This window comes from Hippocampus zosterae, chromosome 14 (genome assembly GCF_025434085.1).
Source record: "Hippocampus zosterae strain Florida chromosome 14, ASM2543408v3, whole genome shotgun sequence".
NCBI classification, from domain to species: domain Eukaryota; kingdom Metazoa; phylum Chordata; class Actinopteri; order Syngnathiformes; family Syngnathidae; genus Hippocampus; species Hippocampus zosterae.
The window spans coordinates 6,244,191-6,265,485 of NC_067464.1; the positions used below are offsets into that span (position 1 = coordinate 6,244,191).

Below are 21,295 nucleotides of genomic sequence, written 5' to 3' on the forward strand. Positions count from 1 at the left end.
TATGTCCACTCTATGTGGATGGCACGTCCAATGACTGTAACGATTGCGAGTTTACAATGACCGTAGCTCTTGACGAAATGGCATCCAACCTGACTCATGTGGCCGTGCTGTTATTGAACAGTAAACGGAACACCCCCGTCCCCAATGCGGACTTCTGTGCAAAAACAGTCACAAATGAAGCAAAAAGTTCTTGCAGATGCCCAAAAGCTTTGTGTGTGTGTGTGTGTGTGTGTGTGTGCTGTTGACTTATTTTCTCAATTTTAAAAGCACCGGGGAAAAAAAAAATCCCAGACGCATTGCATCAAATGAAAGCTGGCATTGATTGTGGGCTTTGAAAATGGCTTTAGTTCTTATCTTTAATGGTGCACATGGTCATTTGAACCTTGACACGTGCATGTGTGTGTGTGTGTGTATACGCTCAAACATATTCAGCATATAAGTGAGAATACACAGGTGGACACACTTCAAGAGAAGAAGTGCGATGAATCCCGACTTCTGCCTTTTGTGGCTTTGTCAATTTGAATAACACGCTTTCTCTTCAATGATTCATCCAATTAATATCCAGATAATTACGGAACACGCGTCGAGGCTGTAAGCTCCCTCACAATGAGCTCACTAAAGTGCCCCGGGTTCTCCGGTGGAAGCGTGCCAGTGGCGCTTGTAGGCTGGCTGCGGCATGCCACGCGGTACCAGCCAGTGCCACGGGACTCAAGTCCGTCTGCGACGACGCTTCTGACGTGACGCTAAACCAGCCCAACTGGCACATTTAAGAACAAACAACAACAGTTTTTCTTGTTCTTCTTAGCTAACTCGTTTCAAAGCCGAATGAGGCAGAACAGTCACAGGCCAGAACATATTGGAGATACCGTCTAACTAAACACATAAACCCAATTGAATTGACCGATTCTGTTTGTATTGGAAATGGGATGTCAGTTACATTGCCATTTAACAAGCACAAATATTTTTATTTAGCGGGTCACATTTTGTTGCACTGTTTACAGCATTTTTGAAGGCCTAACAAATTGACAATCAAAGATGATATTGACCGTATTTCACTGAGCAGCAAATGCTTGTGAATGGTTGCAAACGGAGCAATCTTTGGGGTTTTGGTCACGGTTCGCAAAAAGTCGAAAAGATGTTGCATGTCCCAAACAGGTTTTCTTGTCGCCCACACCCATAGTCAATCTTCAAATCAATCTGCTGCGTCAATATAATTGACCCAACCTCGGGTAAAAGTAAATCCATCCATCCATCCATCCATCCATCCATCCATCCATCCATCCATCCATTTTCTAATCCCGCTTATGCTTACGAGGGATGCGGGTGTGCTGTTTTCGGGCAGTTGGCGGTGGACACCCTGAAATGGTTGCCAGTCAATCACGGGGCACACAGTGACGGACAACCATCCATGCTCACACTTCCACCTTGGGACAATTTTGAGTGTTCAATCAGCCTGCCATGCATGTTTTTGGAATGTGGGAGGAAACCGGAATACCCGGAGAAAACCTACGCGGGCACGGGGAGAACATGCTAATTCCACACAGTAAGGCCGGAGCCGAAATCGAACCCTGCCACCGTGCCGCCTAACCAATCTGCTCCAAACCCACAGAGAGCGAATAGCTTAAGAAACATCCTTTTTTTTCCAAATAGATTTTGTAGTAGTAAGGTGACGTTTATGTAGGTGAACCAGCTCTCCCTAAGTGAAAACTGCCACATGGTCCTTGAGCAGGTGGGAGCGAGCGGTGCTTCGCACAGGTTCGAGAGTCTCGAGGAGCGGGAGATGGCGGGCTGGGAGTCTTCTATCCATCATGTTACATTTGACACCTAGCCGCCGACTGGATGACAGGGTTGAGGAAGGCCAAATATGTTTTCAAGTTAAGCCAGTTTCATTTATGGCCCAGTGGAATGATTTATCCAGGCCTGGTAGGAATGCTCCCTCTCCAGCTTCCAGGGAATCTGGTGGAGTATTACTATGGCAAATTTCCTGGCTTCGAAAGTCGTATCAGAAGCCCCGCCGCCTATGAAAAGCTGGCAGCCCCACTTGCTGCTCCGTGTGCAAGTCACAAAGTCAAAAAGGGGCAGATGAGGTCGACCCGGTTATTCTTTGGCTTGGGAGATGGAATCAGAAGCCCCTTTCAAGTCAAAGTTGACTTTTCCCCTCCATATGGATATCACTGTGAAAACCTCCTGGCTGAGACTCAGGACGCTTGTTGACCCGGTCACTTCCGGACTTGTGAGGTAGTATCAAATGCCCCTTTCATACGAGTTGTCAGCCTGCCGGAATGATACCAACACGAAAGCACTGGGCTGGCTAGTATCAGAGCCTTTTTTCACACAGCCCGTCACGTCGCATAAAAACCAACATGGAGGATCAAGTTAAACTTGTAAATACCTCGAAAAATCTTTCTGGTCGATCCAAAGGCTTGACCATGGCTGGATGAACGCGAATAGCAGAGAGCCAGTACACCTCAGGCCTCTCGTTATGTGAATCCGTGTCAGTTGTGTTGAAGGTTACGGTAATATTTGCTGGATTCTGATAGACAGGTGAATCTGGATGTCTGCGTGAAAGAGGCGCCAGTTGTTAACGGTCATCTTGGCTGATTTCGTAGCGACTCTCCACGGGTCGGTTGCAATAGCGGGTAGCATGGTGTTTTGAGGTTTGAGATTCAAATCTGCTTTCTTCCTGTTTGGAGTTTGTATGCTTGTGTGTCTGCCAAGGTTTTTGTCGTATAATTTTTTTGCATTTTAATTGCTGTTTTCTTCAAAAATCTTCAGAAGGTATGATAACTTGTTATTGAGATCACAATGAGTAAGCTTAAGCCTCGAGGGCTGTATGGCAGCAGTCAAATCAACATACAACTAATGTCTGTGCCGTATTGATGAGCTCGGAAAGGAGTTGAGACAGTGTTATGAATGCCCCTGAATTTCTAGGCAGGATACACTCTGTAGCATTATGATTGGGTCCTACAAAGGCTGCGTAGGACCCCAGTGACTTTCATAACATTTCATCCAGCCATCCATCCATCCATCCTTCATCTGAACGGCTTTATCCTCACGAGAGTCGCAATGATTCGTATATCTTTCGTTATGTTACGTTCGTATATGTTTTGTAAAGCGCTTTGTTACAGCTGCCGCTGTTGTGAAAGCGCTATATAAATCAGCATGTATTGTATTGTATTGTATTGTATTGTATTGTATTGTATTGTATTGTATTGTATTGTATTGTATTGTATTGTATTGTATCTGTCTGTCCGTCTTACAATGCCCCCAAGTGGCCAAGGCGAGGACATCAGAAGGAGAGACATTTAACTCATTCAGTACCAGCCAATTCTGGACCAAGTCTGAAAAGACGTTTAAAAACGTCTTTGGGAGTGAATGAGTTAATTGATGCAACGTGGAAAAAATAAGTGTGTCCCCCCCCCGCTACATATTTAAGATCACTGCATGCTTTTATGAACCGCGATTTTTCCTCATTAATACACATGACATTTTTGAAGCCTGTTACTGTATGTTTACTTGCTTTAGGAAATTTCCTCAAGTCGGGAATATTTTGCTCCCATGAAATAATAAAGTCCTCATTTCATCACTTTTTTTTTTAAGCCCAGCTTTTGCAGTGAAGCAACTTGCAAAAAAAAGTCTCTTTTTGTTTGTTTGTGCAGCCGTTTTGCACTTCCAAAGCGGTCACACCACAGAGTGTTTGTGAGTGATAAGACTTGGAAGAAGGCGCTTCCTCATTGATCACGCCGGTCCAGGGGAAGATTGACCCGGCGGCATGGTCTGCAGTCGAAACACACACGCACCGGACACGCAGACACATCCAAACACAAACAGATAAGAGGAGCATTTGTGAACGTATTGCTCTCGACAAAGTCCTCTTACATAGTTTCCATAGTGATCAGGCAGCGACAATCTCCGACTCAGAGCGAAAGCTGCTGAAAAAGGAAACGGGAAGGAAGCGATAAACGGGAAGACTTTAGCTGCTGACTTGGCTTCTTCTTTCTGTAGCTGACGCCTTCTAAATCCCGGCTCCGAATACGCAACGACATCCACATTGTTGCGTTATTGTGTCGCTTGATACATTTCCATGTCTGTCCTCAAGTCATCTGACTTATTACCGCGGCCGAGGAGGTTTTGTTTTGGTTTCATTTATGGTTTATTTTTACACGTTGATTATGTTTTTAAAAAATTACAAACATGGGACAATGTACGCACACACTACTAAATACTACTACTAAATAGCTTGCAGATAGTTTGTAAGTTTGTCAAAAGTAAAGTTGTGACACAAAAGCAGATTTTCATTGTTGTTTGTATTTTACAGAAGAAAGAACTGTTCAGACGTTTGAAGTAAAAAAAATATGAACATCAAGATAACCGTAGTGCGCAAAAAGCGTGTTTTCAGAATTTTATTTTATGATGTTCCAAATTAGGTGATTTGGGTGAAAGTAACCCATCTTCTACTGCCGATTACTAAACAATTACCACCAAACTTTTTTTTTTGTGGTGAAAGAAGAGTTTAATCTTTCATATTGTGAGGATGCAATAAATAATGAGACAGATTGTTTATAGAGCTAGCAGCAAGCTACTCTCCTTCATCGCTTACAAGTCTATCATCTCTTTGAACCGAGTCCAGCAAGGGCCAAGGAAAATCTTATTTTATTTTATTCTTTCCATTTACAGTTCTTTGATGCATCTTTTACTTTCGTGAACTAATTTTAGATTTAGCAATAAAAAAACAGCACATTTTTAAAGGAGGAAACACTTTTTGGGTGACATTTTTTTTTCAATTTCTCAGTGAATGGGTCAAGGAAAACAAAACATTATCTGCTATTGAACCTGATATAGCCTGACAATTATTCATCATCGTATTTTGTATAATTGGCAACAATTGATTTTTAAATTGAATTTGTTAACGCACTCACTTTCCGCAAACACAGTAGGAAATTTAAACTCAAAATTCCAACGAAAAACTTTTGTCCTTGGCAGAGGTCTGCGGTGCAGCCAACGCCATTCCAGTAGTTTGTTCTCTCTGCTGAACACACACGGCAGACAAATATTACATTGGCCCTGGTTCTCCTCTCATGTGATTATATTCTCTCACGGTCTTTGTCTTGTCTCTACTTTTTCCTCAATCTCATTTTCTCCTGCGTCAACACAACGCTATCAGCGTGTTTGGACAGCTTTTGGCGTCTCTGACGGCCCGTGACGACGGAGAAGGACAAACTTGAGCTTTCAGGAAATTTGCCGCGTTTTCACTCCCGAATGACTCCCGTCAAGGGGACTTGGGGGGCAGCGGCAGCTGTCGCGAATGCCCGTCTCTCCACGCTAATAATAACCCCCACCCCTGCTAGCTAAATCGGGGGGGCCCCCCGCGTTGTCTCTGCTTGACCCCCGGAGTCTAGTTACAATGAGGAGTAAGGATTAGGCCAGGTTGTGGATTAGGGAAAGCTATTTTACCCTTGGAAGGACGTATACGTGCACGCACGCGGTGGTTGAACGCAACTCTTGGAAGTGACTGGACACGAAGGTCCTGGAAAACGGAGTCATGTGATTTCCCCTCCCTGAAATCCAGCAAGTGGTCACCGAAACTCATACTTGAAATAGTTCCGCTATTTTTAACTGCACTAGTGTATGTACAGAATGCATAGAGGGGTGTGAATGAATTTGGATGCCATTTGGTGTGTAGCTTCATTGTGGCTGAAGGATAAATTCATTAAGGACCTGGATCAAGATCTAGATCCAAATGTTTTTGTATCGATTAAATTTGGAGTGCAGCTTTGTCATGAGATGTGAGTTGGGATTTGGCTAATATGGATTCAGATTTTTTTTACTTGGACATGAAACTTTGAGAAGGTTTGGAAAAGACACCAGCTCACATTAAATTACAAGCATGGTATCAGGCTGAGATAATCCAAAAACTGAAATTTGCAGGGTCACTATTTGCGAGACGACACTTCGATTCTTAAGGCATTATTTTCCCTGCAGAACAGTTTTTAATTCCTGAGTTTCCCGTTTCCGATTTTGTTTGAGCTCATCTATTGCTTAAGACTTGAGCGTATCATACAGGTTTGACATTGTTGTCAAGTAAAGACTGATTTGAAACAGATGAAATTACCACGTACACCTCAAAAATCCCTTTCTGACTTTTCAGTTTTTAGTCTGAGACCGTGAAAATCGTTTGGGGGTAAACTCAGCACTTTGGATCTGAATCTGGATTAGAATCGCAGCTTGGATCCAGATTTGTGTACAACACACCACACAATGCGTGTTTGGTAGGTGTCGGTATGTATTTTTGGTAAGTCTGAAAGACCAAGATGATTGAATGAATGAATTTTTGATTGGTACCTGGCTAATTTAGAGTCAGATTGTTTTTGTATGGTAAAAAAAATAACATTGTATGTTTATTTTGATCCAAAAAATCAGGTTTAGAACTGCTATCTATTTCAACAGCGTTTGGTGAGTAGCTTTAGTGTGATCCAAAAGACAAATACAATCACTTAAGGATCTAGATCAATTTGATACATCAGCAAAAAACAAACAAGTGTTTTTGTGCTGATTTCAAGATGACATTACGAAGCGATAATCCAATTCCATTTATTCCATCGGGTGCTCCACAATACAAAAATCCCCTTCGGCTGAGATAATAAAGTCTTATCGCCAAGAGATATCATGCGCTGTTAGCAAGTAGAGCATGATGCTAAGGCCTAAAAAAACCGAGGACTTGTGCACACTGGACGGGGAAATAAAACATTCATTTCCTGTGGCATGTTTGGCCACCCGCAGTCTAGAAATTATTTTGCTCATTATGAGACAAAAAAAAAAAAAAAAGGTCACATTATTTTTACTTTGGCGTCCTGACTTTGTTTTGCGGGTAGACCACACGTCACAAATGAATGCGTGCTTTTGCATCAGTGCTCTTTCCGAGTCTGCAGGTTTGGACTAATCATGCACCGATGCCTCTCGCGGACAAACGAACCTCACTGGCTGCTCATTTCACTCTGCTGACTGACTTGCATGAGCTGCTTCAACTTGCTGATGTTGTTAGGTACCGTTTGACATGAATGTGTGTGTACGTGTGTGTGTGTGTGTGTGTGCAGGCATGTATGTAAAAGCGTGTGCATGCTCGCGATGCGCTTATCCACCGTTGCCCCTTTTCCGTGCGGCCACCCTTTTCTTAATGAGCCGCACTGGCTTCTGCGAGAGGTCGGAATGGACACAGTTTAGCATTTAATTCCCATTAGTGTCTTGTGATGTAACCTAATTGAGCCATCAGACTGCCTGGTCCTTTCAGTGCTACGACACTGGAGGCATTATCAAGACATTATGGCTCTTGTGACATTGAATGCTAGCTAAAAGAAAAAAAAAATTGTGCAGCCACTTCAACATGTTAACCTGCCGTCTTTTTTTTTTTTTTTTTTTTTTAGGTCTACAACATGTCCACCTTGCCGCCCCCTTTAGTGACCAGACAAGCAAGCCTGTGGCTCACTGAAATTGCTTGAGTGAAGAAGGATGTCACTGATACAGTTCCACTCAACCGCAAGCTAGTCAAAGTTCGACCCGCTGCTCAAGCCAAGCGAAACCTTTCAGTTTGGGATTCATTGTGGTGGTGTATTATTTCATTCAGTTTTTGGCAACACAGCAGTAGTCCCCAACCTTTTTTGCCCCACGGACCGGTTTAATGTCAGACTATATTTTCAGGGATCGGCCGGATAAATACAACAAAATAATATGATATGACCTGCATGAAACCTGTGGTCTTTTTTTAAACATAATAATAAATGCTGTCTGGTTACTATGATAACGTTTAAATGTGCCTTCAAAATAAGATACAGTGCAAATACAAAGTGCATGAAAAATACGACTCACCATCGCCGCATGTTATTCAGAGTGGGCTCAGTGTGTGGGAATCTCCCGTTGAAATAAATCCGTATTTTAAGTAGGACTCCTGACACCGTCTTAAATGTAGCCTTCTTTTTCTCGAAAGTCGTAAGATGCTCTTTTGTCTCCTGGTTGGGTTTTTTCCCCTTCCCAAATAAACTTTCCAAAGACGTTTGGTTTTTTTCCCCCAATTTTGTTTGCTCCGGGGTTTCAGTTTAGCGGTAGCCTATCACGTGATCGAGAAGAGTACCTTTTTTACCCGAGTGACATACTGTTGATGGATGTAACAGAGAATCCGGTCATTTTTCAAAAGAAAAGAAAACATCTTCCGGTTTCCGAAATGAATAAAACGGAAGTAATGTAATGTTATTTAATCTTTCTGTGCCACCCGGTACCAAATGACCCCTTGGCCGGTACTGGTCCGCGGCCCGGGCGTTGGGAACCGCTGCTGTACAGGTTAAGACTCATGCTTGTGCATTGACTCGGTTAGATTTTTCAATGTATGTTTTTCATTTGTCGACAGGTCTCAACAATTGATGTCTGTTTACTAGGGTTCTTTCTTTCTTTGCGGCATTCTAAATGGTTCCAGGATATTGCCGCTGGCATTGTACCACAATAGAAAAAGAGAGGTCAAGTGTGATTCTTCAAGTCAAAAGGCATGAGGAGTTGAGAGGAAGTCTCAAGCAAAGCGGTGTTTTTTTCAGTTTATTTTTTGTTCTTTTATGAGCGTGACTTTGTCTCGGAATGCTGTGGGCCGTCATTCCGGACGGTCTTTCCCGGCATGTTGCGACAGGCTTCGTCTACAGCTGGCTCGGTGAAAGAATGGCTTCAGTTGGACAGCACAATTATGGTAAAAGAAAATATTATTACGGCAAAAAGTCCTGCTACTGGTCTTTAAATCGTCCTGAATACATTTAAGAAATGCTGATTGAATATAAACCAAGGAGGGCTCTGAGATCTGCAGACTCAGGTCAAAGCCCAGATTTTAAAATCACATGGTGAAGCCGCACGTAGTTGTTATGCTGCACACACGGAATAAGCTGTCAGGAGAAGTGAAGTCAGTTTTTAAAAAAATCCTCCTTTTGATTAGGGTCCTCAAAAAAATTCTTGTAGTTATTTAAGAAACATGTTATTTCTTTAGGTTAAAATTATTATTTTTTTTTCAGATGTAGAAATGCGTGTACAGTACACGAATGAAGTCAAACCACAAAGTTATGTTCCGGCCAACTGAATGTGAATCCATTTTTTAATGTACATTTTGCATTGACAGACTGACATAGATAAGGCCTTGATGCGGTGATTGCATAGGTACGGGATTTTATAAAAATCATACTTTCATAGGCATCATGTGGAAAATCTATTTTTTCACTGCCCACAGTCTCCTCATGAGTCAAGTACAAGTGTCAGAGGTTCATTTGAGTGTACATGGCGAGAAATGACAAATAATCCGATGTCAGTTCTGTCGGAACCCTTCTGCCCTCAATCTCCTCATAAAATTAAACTTTAGTGTCATTGTACCATTTGAGGAAACATGGCTAAACATCACACACATGAACATGAAAGCGTGCTGTTGCTGTGCTTTAGCTATGCCAAAGTGTTATACACCGCAGTCTCCACTTTGTTGCAGTGCTGCCCGTATTCTCCTCTTGAATACAATGATAGCATCAAGGTGAACTTTGAGGATAAATGGAAATGATAAAAAAAGCAGCTTACCCTGTTGCTGTACTTCAGCTGGGGACATTGCATCAATAGACTTCAGTTTCCACTTTTTTCTGCCCACAATCTCCTCTTGGATAAAATTTGTCTCCCGAGACGTATGAAACAAGAGACCCCATTACCATGTATTACCGGGCCCTATTTTAAAGTACAAAACCGATCACTGAAACTGAGCCGAGCTGGTACTGTGCAGTGGAAAAGTGTCAGCTATAGTACCTCACCCTCCACCCGTAAGAATATCCACCCCTCCCAACCCCAATCCCGACCCTCAGTTAATCATGCAGGACTCATAGGTTGGCACCATGTACTTGATGTTGATGAAGGCGTCCTCTCCCCCATAACGCTCCAACACCTCCAGAGTCTCCTGAATGAGGTCACCGACGTTCTCTCTCTTCTGCTGGCTGTAGTCGATGCCGTCTCCAGTGTTGACTGCGGGACAAAAGAAAAATGCTCTCAACACTAATACATGGGTCTAACCTGCTAACTGAACGGTCCAAATCTAAATTTAACACAAAAGACAATTGTATTTATGCGATGACGATGATGATCCCAATCCCACATCGCATTTGTTTTTCTTTAACCCAAAAAGTTGATGCAGCATCAACAAACAATGAGAAATTTTACCCCTGACTGAGCGAAAGTCCCACACGTTGCAAGTCTTCCAACGTGTGGGACAGTCATAATCGTCGGGACAGCTGGGATTAACGCATTAATCTTCATCTTCAATTCAAAAGCTGTGCTGATTTCAAATCCAACGCGATACAACAGCGCCAACTACAGCGATCTTTTAGTTAGTTACAATGATTAACAAACCTGGATTACATAGTCAATGTGCTGTCACCGGGTTCGTACCGTTTTAATCAATGACAGAAAAATGAATAAATCATAAATAAATAAATTAGCATTTTTTTTTTTTTGCGTATTGAATTAGAGATGGGACATCTTTGGGGTGGTGTTGCGTTGACGAGCGTGCGCAACGGAATATATTAAAGTATCATACCAACTTGAACGATGCAGGTTTTGGAACTCAAGATGGCCTAGTTTTGAGTGCCTGAGAAGTCGTGGTTTTGGTAGGTGCAGGGATTCCGACCGACCAACAGCGACGGTCTGCACTTTCTACTTCCATTCCAACTTCAAGTCTCGTGTTCTCTATTTCAACAATTCAATTCTACTGCGTTTTAGTTGGATAAAAGCTGCATTCCGGAGCACCCGATACTGTTCATTTGGTCCAGCTGTCGCATTAGTTTTACTTTGGCTCCCATTTGTTGTGTCAGGTTTTTTGTCACCGCTGGATCTCTGTGCGAAAAAGACTTTCCCTCGATCTCCTCCCGCAACTATGCCGCCACACTCTTTGCTCTTATTATTTTATTGCTTTGGTCTGCTGCATTGTTTTGATGCTATTTCAGATTGTGCTAACTAGCAGGGTGCCTGCAGTTTAAAAAAAAAACACACACACACACACACCACCATCGCCACGTCTGAGTCAGAGCGTTGAGCGGTGGCCCTTCCTTCATCATGCGTGGCCACGAGTTTCTCCGAGAGCAAAAAAAAAAAGAAAAGCGTCCTCTGCTGGGGTAGGGGCGGGGGCAACAACATTGTTAAAGTTGAACACGTCAGTGAGGGATCATGTGGTGATTCAGACAAATAAAAGTTTCAATTTCCTTCCTCAGCGAAGTCGAATTAGGAGCCGCGTATTTTTCCACATAACAGGTGTTTTTCATCTCGGCCTGCTGTCTCTGCTCGCTTGGGAGCGAGATCACTTTTACTACGTACAAAAAAGGGCAACAAAAAAAAAGTGAGATTAGCATGGAAAATAGGCTTTTTTTGGACTGGGATGAATGACAAAGAGAAAGTGTGTGTGTGTGTGTGTGTGCGCGCGCGTGTCTCCATAGAAGCGTCAGTGTTTGTTTTGTTTTGAGGCCCAGCGCAGTGGCATAACAGCACGGCATTTGACTATGCTGATAAGGGCACTGTGTGTGAGAAAGTGGGCTGCTGAAAATGAGAAAATAGCAGTGAGTGGGCTAGGGTGAATACCTCCGGAATGTTTTCTCGATAACAAGTTCCCTCAGTGCACTAGAACTCGGTTGTATGTTTAACTACGGCACGCGCGTGTGTGTGTGTGTGTGTGTGTGTGTGTGTGTGTGTGACCCACGGGAGGGCCGCTTCCTCGCCATGTTGTGATTGGCTAGAAACAGTGTATTATGTTCCCACCCAGCCCGCAAACACTACTGAGACGAGCGAGGCAAACTCGATTTTTCAAAATATGTCAACTCATTTCTTTTAACAATAGAATTCATCTCGTTTTCACACACCAAAACGAGCAAATGGGTGGCCCAGTGGTCCAACGGTTCACAAGTCGATCTCACAGTGCAGAGGTCATGGGTTCGATCCCAGCTCTGGCTTCCCTGTGTGGACTTTACATGTTCTCCCCGGGCCTGCGTGGGTTTTCTCCGGGTAATCCGGTTTCCTCCCACATTCCAACAACATGCATGACAGGCTGATTGAACACTCTAAAATTGCCCCGAGGTGTGAGTGTGTGGGCGGATGGTTGTTCGTCTATGTGTGCCCTGCGATTAACTGGCAACCGGTTCAGGGTGTCCCTGTCGGCGGCCTTATTAAACTCCTACGTCGCAGACACCAAAGCACCAAATTCAACCCAGCCAGTACATTCGGGACCCATTCACACGATAGAAAACAGTGAAAAGGAGGAGTCGCTTTTGTCGATGCAACATCCCAAAAAAATGTTTAAAAAACTCCTCGGAAAATCTGTTTTGTGAGTGCATCATATTGAAACTAAACTAACTGCACCGATTTCAAATATTGTGAGATCCGTACCGCATCGCCCTTTTTTTGATGAGATGCACCATCCCTTATATCTTCCAAGGAAAGACAGCATTTCCCATACCGGGCAGTTAATTCCCAATGACAAAGCGACAAGAGAGTCGTTGTATCATACCCACTCATTTGGTCGCGTTGGAATACCAGCGAATCAAATCGTTCCTCTTTAAAATGAGCCGCCCTTGGATCGTATTGCACCACCCTTGCGTCGAGGTACGCATTGAATCATCTTTTATTGGACAGATGCACACTCCGAGTAATTCACTTACTTTTGGAGGTTCTCGGTGAACCTGGATCATTTCGGCAATGTCATCATCTGTATGTGAAACATCTGTTTTCACTAATTTGTGCAAACCTATACTTTGTCCATTTTTTTTTCAACGAAGATATTCGAGCGGCGTGTTTGAGAAGGGAAGGGAAATGGAGAGGATGCTTGTAAAACATTGCTCTCAAAGTGTCCTTCAACTATCTCGTTCTCCCACTTAAGGTATTCTTGTCACATCTTCATTTTTTTTCCCCAACCCTCTACATGTCTGCTCTTCTTTTTCAACAACTACAGAATGTAAAGTACGGGGAGGGGTGGGGGGTGGGGGGCAGGGGGGTCCCTTGGCGTCTTTTGCAATCATGGTGACGTAATCCGGATCTGTAGGCGAAATGTAATACCCTGTAATCTATGACTAACTGACGCTAATAAAGAAATATCATAATTCCAGTAAATATTTGTATTAAAAAAACACTCCTCGTCTTTGAATAAAGTATAAATACTATCATCACATGAAGAAAATCCACTATCACCTGTATAAACCCATTTTTAGTCAAATCTCGGACCATGTGACGCCAGGAAAATGTCTTGAGAGGAGTCCCGTGAGGAAGAGGAAGCGGTCGATGCAGAAGAAGAAGAAGGAGGATCCTCCGCTCAGTCACGTCGGCGGCACGAGGGCACTCGTTTTGTTTTCGCCTTTAGCGATAATCCCTGGGATTCGCGTGTCTTTTAGCGCGTCGATGCAGAGGAAAGTCTCATGTGACATTTGGCTGTTTATTTCACTGCGTCGACATGACGCATCAAAGCAAAGGTCTTTGGAAATGGGGGGTGGGGGGGAAGCAAAACTCAGGTGGTGCTTTCCCTGAATACCATTTGACCATGTCTGTGAACAAGGCCTAGATCAGTGGACACCAAACTACGGCCCGCGGGCCGGATACGGCCCACTGGCACATTTGACCCGGCCCTCTAACCGTCCTATTGTCCTCGGGTCAAAATGACCCGTCACTGTGTTAAAACCCCCCTAAATGATATTTTTTAAACTTGAAATTTTATGACTTTTCCTAGATTGTCCCAAACTGCAGAAAAAAATGAAATGTTTTTATTCACATTTCCATGGAAGCTGTACAAAAAAAAAGTACAAAGGTGGTCTTCGGGGCAAAATGACCCATGATGCAAATAGGGTTGAAATCAAGGTCACAAAGTTATTTAGACACCATAGAATGTTTCAGTGTTTTAGTTGTGTCTCAGATCAATTAGTAGAACACGTGAACAAGACGGTAGCAGACAAACAAGACAAGATAGGTGGCGTTCTCGTAGATGGCAGAACTTTTTTTTGTGGATTTCAAGGGGCTATAAAGAGAGAGCGTTGTTTAGTTATTATTTATTTCCTGTTTTTTCTGTGAAGAACTCAGAGAAGGTTATTTAGTTATTATTTAATTCATTAATAGTGTTATTATTTGTTTCCTGACTTTGTTTTCTGTAAAGAAACTGGAAAGGGTTATTTGGTTATGTGTGGCTTTCTGGGAAACAATACATTTTTTAAGCTCCTCTACGATCATTGATGTTACAAACTGACACCGGCCCCCCATCAGAGAAGGGAAAAGTTATGTGGCCCTTACAGGAAAAAGTTTGGGGATCCCTGGCCTAGATATTCCATATATATATACATATACACACACAGACACACACACTGCAATATTTGTTCATTTTTTTGAACCCCCAGTTGTGACGATGAAAAATGCCCCCCCACCACACACACTTTTATCCTTGGAGTTACGCGTCTCTGCTCTACCGCCTGTGATGAAGCCGCGTTCGTGAGTCATGTGTGCTTTTCCTCCAAAGCACTCAGGTGACACACACACCGCACAGGATTTGGCGAGTTTAGCTCCAAATTCCCGAGCCGATTCAACACGGTGTCAGCCAAGCGGGCCATTGTTTCTAATCAACTTAGCCTCGACTGTGGAAGTTGTGGCTGAAAGCAGCTTAGGGTTGAGGCCTCCTTACACAATGGCGTCTTTGATGCCGACTGCCGAGAGCGCGATACATTTTTGCTCGGGGTTCGGTCCTCGGAATAGAGGAATGCAGATTAGGGGCGGACAGACTCGTCGGGGGTTTCCAGGAATACTCTGAGCATGAGGCGGGTTTGGCCGAGGAACAGCACTTGCGTTCTTATCAGCAAAAGACACTGTGATAAGTCAGCGTGTCTGCACGATGGGCGAGTTGTGCTGATAATTCTGTTTAGCGAGCACACTGCTTCATCCAACATGCAGATTTGACTCCTGGTTGTGTTTTCACTTGAATCGACATGAATGCATTTATTATTAGTATTATTATTAGTAGTAGTCTCATCCAGATTTTTTAATAATGGGATGAACATAAAAAAATGTTTTTAATCCGATTCGTCAATAATATAATCAACACATAGCAGCCCAACTATTTACCATTGAAGGCATTGAGGGGTTTCTTCTCAATTTTCTTCGAGAGCTTAACAAAGCGATACTTAATATTTCACTTATTTGAATGTACTCACATATTTGTACTCATTCCTTAAATAATATTTCCTCAGAATATTTTGGGGTTCGTAGCTCCCTTTACAGTACAGGATTTGTTTACAGAATGCTTTGAAAATGTGTTTCTATATTATTCAGATTGTTTTATTTCGGAAAAAAAATTAATGATTGTATTACATGTTAAAAATCACATTGAAAAACATTTGAAATTTTTTTTCCTTGAAATCTGTTTTTAATTTTAGAATGCTTTGCAAATGTATCCATATACAAATGTATTCCCAGTAAAAAAAATAAAGTATTTATTTAATATATACCAAAAAGGCATTTTATAAAGAATTTCACTTTTACTCAATTTGTAATTTTTTTTACCTAAACACCCAAAAAGCAAGGGCTTTTTCATATCTGTATAACTGATATAAATATGAAATATTTCTTGATCCTGTAAAGCATATTAAGGAAATGAATTATTGGCCTTGAATTTCCTGCATTCTCACTTTTCGTTTTTTTGTTTGTTTTTTTTTCCGGCGGTGAGCAATTTCAATTTTATTTCAACTTCTAAAGTACTTAGTGAGTGTTTTCAAGTGATCCACAGTGAGACATTGTTGATTCATGCCAGGTCCAGGTTTGCATTACAGCGCATGAAAAAGCCAGACAGATGTTAGCGCGAGCGGAAGCAGATTGCACTTCAAGGGTGGGCGGAAGTACTTCGCAATCTGGCAGGTAAATGGGAGGAAAGCTAAATGGACAAAACAGTCTTGAGTACAACTTGACTTATAAGTTTAATGTGTCCTGTGACCGAGCTTGTAACTCACTTATTTGTATATCAAATCAACTTTGCCATTGAAAAGGAATTAACAGGTCTGATGTGCTTCTGTTGTGCATGTGGCGGTGGTGGGGTGGGAGCGGGGTCAATGGTAGCAGCGGGAGGGCACATGTGTTCGACAGCAGGCATCTAATTAAAAGGGCCGCACAGTTGGGGAGCAGGTAGACCTTTCCGTCCTACTCACAAAAACTCCAGTGTGGATCATAATGTGTGGTTGTGTACATGTGTAAGAGATTGTATGGCGAATACTCAAGACACAAAAAAGGTTTCTTGTATAGAGAGACGATTGTATGCTTGGCGGATACAACAACTAAAGACAGTAATCCATTACATTGGGAGACCATATGAAAAAAAACATTATCAATGGCGGTGGCATTTCGTCAGTACTGACGCAAGGTCCATCAGTCCGTCACTGACGGATGTCCGTTTTGTTGACGAATGAAGGACGCACGCACCACATGTCTCGCGTGTTTATTCAAGGTGGTGAATATACCACGAGAGTTGCGTTAAGCAGACCGCACTGGCTCGAGACCCATCTCAATCCTCTAATTGCACATTCGTAAATCCTTGCGCCTCACTCATCTTCAACTAAAATATATCATTTGGTCAAATGAAAATCCACTAGCTTGATGCTAACGCATGATGTGAAATGTGACAGACGGGTATAGTAAATTCGGATGTTAAAGTAATTAAAAATGTTCAAATGCTCGGTCAACACAAAAACACATTCAAATAAGTGAGACAACATAAATCACCGTCATATATTTTGTCTAATCTGTTTGAAAAACACATTTTACCGGACGCTTCTTTGCCTCTTCTTTGGCTCTGCTGCAACTTTGCCAGTCAACCTGGCATGTTACGGCAAAGAACTATATCGAAGGCGTGAAACTCAAAATCAAAACTTGCCCGTATAATGTTTTTACATTATACCCCCATAAAATGGTTTGAAAATCTGTGAGGATGCAAAGAATGAACGGTGAAGTAGCGGGTATGCACTGTCACCAATAAGAGCCTTTTTGCTAGCTATGCCGTGTGCCACGTACAGTATGTGGTGAGCTCAGAGCAGGGAAGTAAAACAAAGGGCTTACATGGTCAGCTGCAGTTTATTATTCCAATAACCCCCCACGCCTAAGCGGCGGACATCTTGTGACCGTTCATGCTTACACAAGTGTAACCTCTGCCAGGGGTCACTGATCTCATTTTCCACATTCGCCCCACATGACTGCAGTTGTGTTTCCAATTGAAAATTGGCAGCGAAAGTTACAGTGGAGTGCCCGGCTGATGTGAGCGTGTCAATGTCAGGAAGAAGAAGCAGAGACTCAAGTATGTGTGGACAAACAACAGGATAAGGCTACCACGCTCCCATCGATCCACCTCCCACAGGCATGCTAGTCAACATGGCTACATGACTACTTGGAAATTGAAGTCCAATTTTATATTTCCGAAACCACGTCTTTGGCTTGAGACTGTTGCGAATTCCCAATCTACAAGGAATAAGGAAGGACTGAAGCATCTAGGATAGATGACTCATATAGTAGCTAGAAAGCTACATAGTTAACTACATAGCTTGCTAGATAGCTACATAACTAGCCATCTCGGTGCTAGATAGCACCTAGCATAGCTACCTAGCTAGATGGCTACCTAGCTAGATGGCTAGATGGCTAGTTAGATAGATAGATAGATAGATAGATAGATAGATAGATAGATAGATAGATAGATAGATAGATAGATAGATAGATAGATAGATAGATAGATAGATAGATAGATAGATAGATAGATAGATAGATAGATAGATAGATAGATAGATAGATAGATAGATAGATAGATAGATAGATAGATAGATAGATAGATAGATAGATAGATAGATAGATAGATAGATAGATAGATAGATAGATAGATAGATAGTCAGTTTTATTAAGCGTGATGTGAAATTTTGGAAGACATGTCTACAGTAGCATGACAAAAGTCTCAAGAAATCACACATTGAGAGACACATGAAGTCTGCCACTTTGGTTTAAACTGTAGTTGTAGGGTCCATTTGGTTGGTGATTAATGACGAAGCAATACATAGCAAACAGTGGCTTAGCTCGCCTTTCCCACTGTCGGCATCACTCCCAAGTCAAGGAGGGTTGGGCAGGGGGGTTGTTGTGTCAGCGCTGTCAGGTGTGAGTCGATACCGTCAGATGCGATCTCATTACGCCAGCTTACCTCAAGGTTAGCAGTGGGCTGCGGGCGAGGCACGAAATCAATTGCCGCACTAGGGGGGACAGCTGCTAAAGGCCACCGCTGTGTTGCCGTGCGCACCCCCGGACATGAGCCAAACAAGCGGTGGGCGCGCTAAAGGCAAATGCAAACACATTTACAAAAAGCGTCGATAGACTGCCGCCAAATGACTGCAAATGACTGTATTGATATCCACATATTATAAATTATAGCTTCAGGGCTAATATGATTGGGATTCATAGTAATGCAGGTTTTCATATTTTGCTAAAACTGTTTTAATAACAAATTCCCTGATATACATTTAAAGTCAAACCTAACTAATCTTACTACTTAAACCCAAATAATTCCTGATTGCAGGCCCTTGCACAGGCTTTTCCATAGGCGAATCCTCAAAATAAACCACAATTTGACTCTGTTTTCCACCCACTTAAGAAAAGCTTCGTAATTTCATCACCCATCTGGCTAGTTGCTTCCGACTGGAGTTCATTTGGGTAAATTCTCTAGTACGAGTTTGTCTAAGTACAAACTCCAGGAATTTGGCCAATGTTGTTATTTCGATCCATAAGAACTGACTTACTATTCTTTTTCAGGAATGGTCCTTCAGCCATTTTTCTCGGTGCTGTTATGAAATGATATCCAACCAAATTTGTTTCGATCGATGTTTTTATCCCCTCATACACATTCTTTCTGGTATAAAATCTTGAGTTTGTCAGGCATGGCAAGGTCTTCAAAAAGAGGATAAATTTGTTGAAAGAATAATAAAACTGGTCAAATTTGATGGGCATACCTGTATTTATGAATTAAGGGTTAGGGTTCAGCAATAAGAGTATTTTTTTAAGTAAGTCAAATCCATATTTTGCAAGCTTTGATCGGTCAAAGTTAACAGCAAACAAAATGAAAACATCTCAAAAGTCTGATGTGGTAGGAAAAGGGAAACACATTTTTTAAAAATCAGCTTCAACAATACATCGGCCAGGACTTCAAGCCATCTCTAATTAAAATCTGCTATTAACCAGTGTCACGTTCCAATAATGGCCTCCCCCTACCAAGGCCGCTGCGTGCACATCTTTATGCTCAAAGAGACACACATGGTGAAGAAGAAAGAAGAAATGCAGAGAATGGGATGAAGTCTTCCAAAATGAGTGGGAAGTGGGCCTCACATGACACCTGTAAAATAATGCAGAAAACAGATGGCTGAAGGCACATTGACCCCGACAGATGAAGGCAAAGAACGGAGTCCAAGGCGCTCCTCATTGTCATGGCGGGGTCCATCTCGCCAGACAATCTCGCTGCTCTTCTTGGAAAAACAGACCAAGGAAGACAAAGTGAACCCGGAAGAGTGACGTAAATCAGCCCAGTGATGTCGGGTGGATGGATGACTGGAAGTTACGCACGCCTTTAGATCAAAGTGGAGCGCTGAAGACGGCCTTGAGCGAGGTCGGCGTCCTTACGTTTGTTCTCAGACTCATCCGAGACACGTGACGGTGGGAACATCAAAACTGTGAGATTGCACTTATTTCGCCATTTAAGTGACCCGACATGAGGTGTAATGCCAGGTAAGGGTGAGGAATGAATGCATTTGCTAACTGGAAAGTGGTTCATTTGCTCAAACCTTTTCTCTTTCCCAACTACAACTGCAACTTTTTTTCACAAGAACCATGAAGTCGACGCACAAAATTAGCTTTTGCCGGCCACGTGGTGGTCTGGATCGGACCCCCCCCCCCCACTCCCCGGGCCTTGAGTTCGACAACTGTGAGTTAGTGTGAGGGGATGGTTAAGATTCGGGTGTTGTTGGCATGTCTTCGTTAAGGTGAGGCTACTTAGCTTCGAAGTGACACGCACGTTCAAATCAAATACAAAACAATGCAATACATGCTGATTTATATAGCGCTTTCACAACAGCGGCAGCTGTAACAAAGCGCTTAACAAAACAGTTAACATAAAGTAAAATAATAAACACAACACATAACATAAAACACGGACAGTCATGCAGTTCTAACCGCTTTTCCATCACATGCTTTGTTGTTTGAAGCAGAATGAATCAGTTGAACTGTTTCATTATGAACATCACTGGCGACAATACGGATTTGCCCTCCAGTGCTATCTAACTTAAAAACAATTTATTATGAGACTTGTTTTTAATGAGACAACATAACATACATAGATACACACTGATTGCAGGTGGGGTTCCACTACAAACATGATCATCCAACAAGTCCCTCGGCTAAAATTTGTTCAAACTAACCAACAAAGTAGCCTGCAATATTCAGTGCTAATGGGATTACAGTACGCGACACAATACATCTGTTTTAGCAACATTGCAAAAGTTCAGCGATAACTCCTTATCACATCTTCCCGAGGCCACATCAACGGTCGTTTCCACTGTTACAGCACCAAGATAACGTGAAGGATTTCAGAACATTGTCGTAATCTCTAATATTTTGACTATCAAAATGTCCAAGAAGATCTAGAAAATGTGTTTCAAACATTTGACAGAAAAGTGAGAAAACAAAGTGGGATGTTGCGTGTCCTCGCGATTCTTTTCAAAGTCATCCGAGTAACGGGACGGAAAGAACATCAAAGCAAAGAAGTGCGCTGCTTTAGCTCTTCACACACTCCCAAAACGATGTCATTCTGCGCATTCTCTCTCTCTCACACACACACACACACACCCACACTGTTACTTCCAGTGGCGCAGATGGGCCTTGTGCCCGGCTAATAAAATCACTTAAGTCTTCATAACCACTTGAGCCTTGCAGGCTACTGTCAGTGCGTGCGCATCCGCACAAACGCACCGGCGCATACACACTCACGAAGCCCATTCCTTCCATTAGCCTAATGAAGTAGCCGTAAGATGGATGAAATAACATCACAGCCACCAATCACCATTCCACCCTGAAAAAGAAAAAAAAAATCCTCTAAAAGCTGCACTCCCCCCCCACCCCCAACCGCCATACACCACTCTCTGCATCAAATGCACGATGACTATTCCAGACGCACGCTGGAACCCCCCCACCCCCTCCGTTCCCCTTCTCCTCTCTGCCACCC

The 21,295-nt window shown here is 42.7% G+C and overlaps 2 protein-coding genes across 4 annotated transcripts in view; one reads left to right on the top strand and one right to left on the bottom strand.

The window, feature by feature from the left end:
• dync1h1 (dynein, cytoplasmic 1, heavy chain 1) overlaps positions 1–21,295 on the top strand; it is a 343,117-nt gene that overhangs the window by 38,763 nt on the left and 283,059 nt on the right. The gene's annotated exons all lie outside the window — the stretch shown is intronic.
• pacrg (PARK2 co-regulated) overlaps positions 9,350–21,295 on the bottom strand; it is a 136,352-nt gene continuing 124,406 nt past the window's right edge. For all 3 annotated transcript variants that reach the window (XM_052085432.1, XM_052085431.1, XM_052085433.1), the window contains exon 5: positions 9,350–10,020. In XM_052085432.1, coding sequence (XP_051941392.1) covers positions 9,860–10,020 — 161 coding nt within the window. In that variant the 3' untranslated portion in view covers positions 9,350–9,859. The remainder of the gene's footprint in view (positions 10,021–21,295) is intronic.